The 7,853-nt window shown below is 51.5% G+C and overlaps 1 protein-coding gene across 1 annotated transcript; it reads right to left on the bottom strand.

Moving 5' to 3' along the window:
* Nucleotides 1–1,824: 1,824 nt before the first annotated feature.
* On the bottom strand, nt 1,825–7,518 carry TRIB1 (tribbles pseudokinase 1). Its single transcript, XM_065895525.1, has 3 exons — nt 7,159–7,518; nt 4,815–5,107; nt 1,825–2,290 (listed from the first exon to the last, which is right to left on the bottom strand). The coding sequence occupies exons 1-3, from the start codon at nt 7,516–7,518 to the stop codon at nt 1,825–1,827; spliced, it is 1,119 nt and encodes a 372-aa protein (XP_065751597.1).
* Between the last annotated feature and the right edge of the window lie 335 nt (nt 7,519–7,853).

The following is a 7,853-nucleotide window of genomic DNA, read 5'->3' as shown; positions in this document are numbered from 1 at the left end:
GACCTTTGCAGCCTCAGTGTGAAAGTGCACCAGGCAGTGGCAGATTGGACTCCAAAGAAAGTCACTGCACCCATTTACGAAACCAGATTTATTAAAATTTCTCTACAAGTCAGAAACAGCCGTCTCACATATATACACATGTACAGGAAGGATCTAGTGTTTCGAAGCCCCAGCCAGCCCAGAGTCCTCAGCCGGGTCATGTATCACAGATACAACATTCAAGCAACCACAAGAACGTTAGTGGGACAGAGGCTTCTGTCCTCCCTCTTCTCCAAGTCCCATGATTCTGTCAAGGTAATATTGCCAATGATCATTCACATTTCACGTGGCCTTAGACACGCAGGTTATTCAGACAGACACAGACAACAGAACAAGCGTCAGAGCCAAAACAACAACAAAAAAATCGGACATATGTATAAAAGGTACACTATATGTACAAAGTACACAGTACGTGAGGTATACACGGTATTCTCACAATGCATGTTAGTAGTTTGCCTAGGCGTAGCCCTTAAAAGTGACTGCCTGTTTTTGTGCCATTTCTCAAAATACAGTATGTTTGGTTTACCCGTTTAATCACCTGATTTCAGTACTGTCTATTTACTGATATTTCATCTGTACTTGTTTTTTTAATGCAAGTTGCAGTTTCTTTGTTAAGCTCTATCTTTTGTAGGTAGTGAGTTCCCATCTCTGGAAGCATTCAAAAAGAGGTTGCAGACCCAACCTGTGAAAGAAGCTGTGTGTCGGGGGGCGGATTTCTGCATTGGGAGGTGGCAGAGAAACAAAAGAAGTTGGACCAGATGACTTTTAACGTCCCTTTCAAGTTTAAAGATTTGGGGCTTGCTATTTCATCCCAGATACTGATGATACAGATGTATTCATAAGCCACACCACATCTGAAATATTCACAACCTGTCACGCAAAACTGCAGACCATACCCATGGGGGTGGTTAAAGTATAATTCTGGAAGTTAGTCCGAGAACTAAGACTAACCAAAATTCACTTTCTCTGAAGCACAAAGATGTTTAACATTTGCTCTTGGGAGAGGGAGTGGAGAGCCTTCTTATCTTTCTCCTCCTAGACAAAATGCTCCACCCTGAGATGGTCTTGGGGAAAAAAGTGAAGGATAAATGCTAACATATTTGAGGGGAACCAAGAAAGCTAATGGTTTCCAAGTGCTCAAATTCTTGTTAAAAGTCTCCAGTCTCTCTGTCTGAGCTCAGAGTTCTAAAATAGCCAGGAGTTTGAATCTTTTATGATACTTTTCCACAGTTAGCTGGTAAGTGCTTTTATAGTGAAGGGATGGGAGGGCGCATTTCAAGGTCAGAAAAGAAGGCATTAGTGCAAATGAGGTCTTGGCAGGAAATGGAGGAGAAATTCTGGGTTCGTGGTTCAGGCAGGCTTCTCTGCCCCTGAAACAGTCTGCTCCGAAAAGATGAAGAAAGGGTGAGTGTTAAACCAAACCAGAAAAAACAACTTTCCGATCAGAGAAGCTAGGGTAGCAAAAGTCTGGCTACCAAAGACAATTTCGAAGATGGCAGGTTTATTGGCCCAAATTATTTGTCACCCTGTTAAAAATATGGTTATTGCCCAAAATGCCATTGTGCGATTCATTTCCTCTCCCTTTAGAATGTTCATTTCACTTGATCACATGCTGCAGGATATCCATACTCCTTGCCACCTGTAAAAGATGCGGAACCCCCATATCTGACACAGGGACAGCTGGCGAAGGTTCACTAAGGGAAACAGCTCTGCAGGAAAGGCCTGTCCATCTTTAGAAATGGAAATGCCATGTGTGAGAATTATGAGGTTTCTGAGGTTTGGGGATTAGCAGAAGAAGGAACTGATGTCACTGTCCTCCTGGTACTCTGGAACAATCTGGTCGGAAGTTCCTATTTCTGAGTCGACGTACCCAGGCTCCAAGACAGACTCGAACCAGGGATGGAGTAAGATCTCCGGAGCAGTGAGTCTTTCTGAAGGCTCCCGTCTCAGGAGGCTGCGAATGAGGCACCTGGCTTTGGGGGAAATGTGGTCAGGAATGCAGAACTGTCCACGTCGGATTTTGGAGAAAAGGGCACTGGGGTCTGAGTCATGGAAGGGGTAGCGTCCCACCAAAAGGGTGTAGAGCATCACCCCGAGGCTCCAAACGTCCGCTGCCTTTCCGGAGTAGGTCCCTGTGGTGTTGAGAATCTCGGGGCTCACGTAGGCTGGGCAGCCATGTTTGTCTGACAAAGCATCATCTTCTCCCTTAATTATGTGTGTATCTTCTAGACTTTCCAGTCTGAGCTGGGTTCTGTAGGAGAGAGGAAACAAGCCATTACTTCCAGCTACTATGAAAACCAAGGCCTTCCCAATAATAGCGCCCACAAGTACTCATCGCAAAGGCCCAAGGAATGCCAGTTACCCCTTCATCCAGTTAGCAGTGCCTTGCATCACCCTGGAGGACTCAGGATTTCACAAACCAATACAAACTGCAATAAACATTAGCAAAGTATTGAGAGAGAGCCTGGGGTGGAGGGTATGATGCAAAGCCCCAAATACTATTCATTATGCTACAGCTTATAAGACATATCCTAATAGGGGTTACACAATTTACAAAGTTCACATTGCAGCAGTGGGAGCCTGTCTCAGGGGAATGCTGACATTTCTCCAAAAGCTATCAGGGAAGAGCAGCTTCTCCTACTGCTTCAGGGAGAGCCTGGGCATCCTACAAGCCGATCTTATCTCTTATCATGCCACTGACTGCCAGGGCTACTTGGACCCGTTGCTTGGCATTACAGAACACGGAGCCCAAGGTCACTGTTACTGCACACAGGTTGTTAGCACTCCTGTTCACATCGTTATATACACACAGAGGGGATTCTGTCCACCTGAGCCCAAGCCATGACGCCATGACGGGAAATGTACATGGAATGTTAATTACATTTATTGGGATGTTTAATTGCAAAGAATGCTTAGCCTGGACAGAAAGGACAAAGAAAAACATCCGGTGGATTTGAAAGATGCAGGAGCCCTAAAACGCCCTCATATGTGTGCACACACACACGCACGTACACACACACGCACGCACACCCTAGGATGGCACATCAACACCTGAGCTCATTTACTCAGGTAAGGGTTTATCTCTTCAGGTTAACAACTAAGGTTTGAAACATCTTTAGTTAAGGCTCTCTGATGAAGCTGCAGGTGCCTCCTTGTTCAGATCCAACCATTCAAGCCTCTTGGCTCCCCCAAAGCCCAGAGCCATGTGGGGAGTCTCCAATACATGGTGATCACTTATGCTCCCCCCAGCTTCTCTGAAACAGCCCTGTGTCAGTAAGTCACTCGTTGTGAAGTTAGACGCAAACATTTGGTACGGGCTACTGGGTCAATTCCTTTTCCTCTCAAAGGTCTAGTTCTTTTTTGTTTTTTTTTCTTCTTCTTCCTGCCTTCCTGTTCCCTGGAGTGTAGTATACATGTGCTAACTTCAGTATGTCCTCAGCCTGACCTCCCCCGCCCCCCGTCCCCCGCTCCCGTCGTTATGTAAAATACCCATTGGTTCTGTAAACGGAAAATATGACTCAACCCACACTGTCTGCCACTGATTGGCTGCTGTAGTGCTAAAACCCTGCACCTGTGCTGGTTACACAAATAGCGTCAGCCTGTCATTGCTTAACCCTCGGGTTGCCAAACTCCACGCACATGACATTTGCCTGTGCAATAGCAGATTTCAACAGTAAGCAAGGAGGTGTGTAAGGTGTGTTTCAGAAAATACATCACCATATCAAAAGAGAGTGTTCCAGGAATTGGAAACTTCTTCAGTACCAACACTTTGCTTTTCTTTGCTAATCAGTATGATCCAATGACTCTTGCAAGGTCAGACACAAAACCATGCTTTCTGGCAACTCAACCCTATACTTTTTCATAGGACCTGAAGTCAAGGGTAAAAAAAACACAGGTGGGGTGAGCCCTGCATGAATACCTACAACGAAGTAACACACACCCACCTGTGCAATTCTACAATGGTATTGCTTTTAATCTTTCCACAAGGGATGTGGCCCACCTCTTAAAATCAGGTAAGGTTTATCTCCTGTGGCTTCCTGAATTCTCAACTGAAACCTCAACTCTGAATCTTAATGTCACATTATTGTCTTACCGAGCTCATCTTGTTCTTTATGAGGTAAGCCATGATCTATATTTAGCAACCAATTCTAGCCAGCTTCCATTTCTCATTCAACTGTGGCTATCTTCTGAAGATACATCCAAACAAGACGTCTAAAAAGTCAGCGGAGAATGGGGAGAAAATATTGGGGGCCAAGCCTGACTCATAATAGGAGTGTAGTGTGAAGGAAAGGGATAGGTTTCTGCAACTATGACAGTCTGACCAGCTCTGTGATACTTACTAGGTACAATAAATAAATAAATAAACAGGGGGGGAAAAAAACAAGAAAAAAAAACCCACTCGGTATAAACAAGGATTTGAAGACATCCTCTAGGAATGGATGTTGTGAAGGGCAGACTGACATTTGTACCCCAGGAGAACTGACCTTTCTGACAATGATGGGGAATAAACCTGATCCTGGGGTGGAAGCAGGGAGGGCATCCTGTCCTCACGTGACATCCCACAGATGCACCAAGGTGTCCCCAGGCCACGTCCACAAGGGTGCAGAAAAACCAACTTTGGCTTTGGCCCCTCTGGAGAGAGGATTTCTAAAGACTAACTCTGAGACAACTGAGCCCTTGGTGTTGTTTTGAACCAACACCCTGCACCTAACTGCTCGACCTGCACCCTCATTTTGGAGTCAAAAGGCACAGGAGAGGCTGTGGAGGCCGCTCACCTCTCCTCCGTGGAGAAGACAAACTTCCTAAGCTTTAGGTCCCCCAGCACGATGGCTGACTGGTGGCAGTGGGCAACGGCAGAGACGATCTGCTTGAAGAGCCGGGCAGCCTCCTCTTCCCGCAGCCTCTTCCGGCTGCGCACGTAGGAGTGCATGTCCCCAAAGTCCCTCTCAAAGAAGACATAGGCTTTGGTTTCCCCAAGGATCACTTCCACAATGCCAGTGATGTTCCTGTGTGAGGGCAGCTGGATGTAAGGCCGGATTCTGTCCTGGTAGTGTTTAATGGGAAACACCTGCAGAGAGAAGGGGACTCACTTAGGAAGCTAGAAAAGCAGAGGCTGCCTCCCAGATCCTGGGCTGGGCTGCAGTTCTCAGTCTCTGGGCTTTGGTTGAAAGTGAGGCTCCATTCATTTACCCCAACCTCCTGCAACCCCTGTTAGCTCTGCAACCCCACCTGATGCAGCCTGGGCTACTCCTAACACCCAAAAGCAGTAGCATCTAGGGCTAGCAAATCTCCAAAGAGCTACCATATGGATGGTTTAAAAGACATCTTCTAGGTATGGCCTTCCGGCTCCAGAGAGCTAAGCTCCTCAGTCCCCACCCTCTGTGGCCCTTTCTCGTTGGCAGGTAATGCTGTGCAAAGTGGCTGATAGAGGTCTCCCTGGGATCTCCAGGAGCAGCCTCTGGAAATGCATGACCTCCTGCAGACCAGAGAGAGCACAGGACATGGTGACTCTGCAGCCTCCAAGTGGAAGAACATACAGCTGGAGAATGTACCGCTCTGTCATTACTCAGAAGGAACAGATGACTCCAAGCGCAAGACTGTCAACACAGCCCTAAGGAACCTGCCGAGGCTGTGACTCAGGTATAAGTAGTCTTGAGTTAAAATTCCCACAGGAGGGATACGGGATCCTCTCGGGGGGGGGGGGGGGGCGGTTCATTTGTTTACTTATCTCCCCCCCCACCAACTCCCATCCCCACTTTCACTCGGGACATGGGTAGCATCTTCTCTAAGAAGCTGGCTGGTCTCTTTAAGGGCCTTTTGTTTAGTCCGGTTACTCATATCCTAGACTCAACTGGAAACGGTGACACACGGGCTGTCACCATCTGGATTCAGCTATTATCTGCTCGGAGGAACTGGAAGGGGTTGCACAATGACCAGACCCACCCCACCTCTGACGCTCGGTTGCTCCGGCACCAGCTCGAAAAACCTTTCCGCTGCCCCCCTCCTCCCACCCCAGCCCACACTCATACCCTCTGAGCTCTGTTCCCCAGCCATCACGAAGAAAAGATTTTGCCCCCCTTTAAACTGGGCTTGATCACACACGTGAAGTTTCGTTCGGGTCGGACAGTAGGTGGCAGCAGCGAGGCCAGGGAAGGGGAGCTCGGGGGGGTCAGGTGAGTTGCGGAAAACCAAAGAGCGACTTAAACTGAGGGGTGACCCTATGTTTCCGGTGAAAACGAGCAGCCCGGAGGCTTCTCCAGGATGTCTGAGGCCCGGGTGTCCAGCTCGCAAAGGGTGCATGGCCTGTGGGAATGTTCTGCGTCTGTGGGCGCTGGAGGAGAGTGCGGAGGATCCTGTTTGCAAGAGTTGTATCCCCTCCAGGATGGAGCCCCTTATGTTCAAAGGAAAATTGCGGGCCGGAAAAGCAAGACATGAATGGAAGCGAGGGTTCCTAGTCGGTGTGGGCTTTCCAACATTTCTATTCCGGCCAAATACCCCCCGCCCTCGCTGGAAGACCCTCTCAGACTACTCTCTGGGGAGGACAGGGTTCCGGTTCCAGCGCGGGTTCCAGCCGGAATCCCCAAGACCGGAGCCCAACACGGACTTCCCGCCCCCTTACCACCCACGGCTGAGCCCGGGTGCCTCGCAGCCCCAGCAAGAGAGTTGCCAGCTGCTCCAAGCTCCAAGGAGGCACCCACAGCAGGGCGTCCTTCCAGAACGAGGGGCGGGGGAAGCGAGGAGAATGGGAAAGGGGGAATGGCATGGCCCTGGAATCCATATCAATTCCACAACTTATGTGGAACGCCACGCACTAAACTCGGCGCTAAGCAAATAACATAGATGTTGTAAAGCAACTGAGCACCGCACTTCCTCTCGACCGCCAAGCCCCCACTATACCACTCCATCCGAACCCCTCAATCCCCAATAGGGTGACCCTGGTCAAATGCTGCCTTAACGGGCTCAAACCCCCTTATCCGCCTTGCCCCAAGCCCAAGCCCTGATAGCACCTTCGGCCCCCGGGCGACGGTGGGCGAGACCCCAAACACCTTTGCCTGCCACCGGGTCCCCTCACCCCGCGACCCCCCGCCGGGTCCCGGGTCCCGGCCCCTGAGTGCCTACCTTGCAGCGCAGCTCGCGGCCGGTGTGGAGGCACAGCGCCCGGGACACATGCTCGCGCTCGGCCAGGGGCAGCAGCAGGTAGTCGGCGATGCGGCTGGGCCCCGGCTCGCTCCCGGAGCCGCCGCCAGCCCCCGGAGCGGCGGGCGGAGGCTGCGGGCTGCAGGGAGAGCCAGGGGGGCTGAGGTAGTCCGGGGGGCTAGAGCACTCGGAGAGACGTGGGCACTTGGCCGCCACGGCCGCCGCGTCGTCCGCGTCCAGCAGGCGTTTGGCCGGGGCGCCCCGGCCGACCGGGAGCAGCAAGGCCGGAGCGCGGGGCTGCGAGACGCCGCTCATAGCAGAGCGCACGGGACCGACCCGCATCCCGTCCCCGGCCGGGGCGGCCCCGGCTTTGTACGTCCTCGGATCGGCGCGGGAAGGTGCAACTGGGTCGGCGCCGGCGCCGCGACTTACTCCAGCCCGCGGGATGGAGGTTGCAGACGGAGCTTGGTTCTGCCCCCACGGGGGGCAAAGCCGGAGCCGCTCCCGGGCGCTCGCGGTACACGCGAGGACCACGGTGGCCGCGCGTCCGGGGAAAGGAGGCCGGTTCGGGTCCCCGGATCCCCGTGGGTACCGGCTCGGGGAGCCTCGCTATTGTTGTAGAGGCGGCGGCGGCCTCCGAGGTCCGGAGCAGCGAGAACAGGATTCCGCAGGCTCGG

This window comes from Phocoena phocoena, chromosome 17, assembly GCF_963924675.1.
Source record: "Phocoena phocoena chromosome 17, mPhoPho1.1, whole genome shotgun sequence".
NCBI classification, from domain to species: Eukaryota; Metazoa; Chordata; class Mammalia; order Artiodactyla; family Phocoenidae; genus Phocoena; species Phocoena phocoena.
The sequence above is the reverse complement of the archived record's forward strand: the minus strand, read 5'-3'. Positions and strand labels throughout refer to the sequence as shown.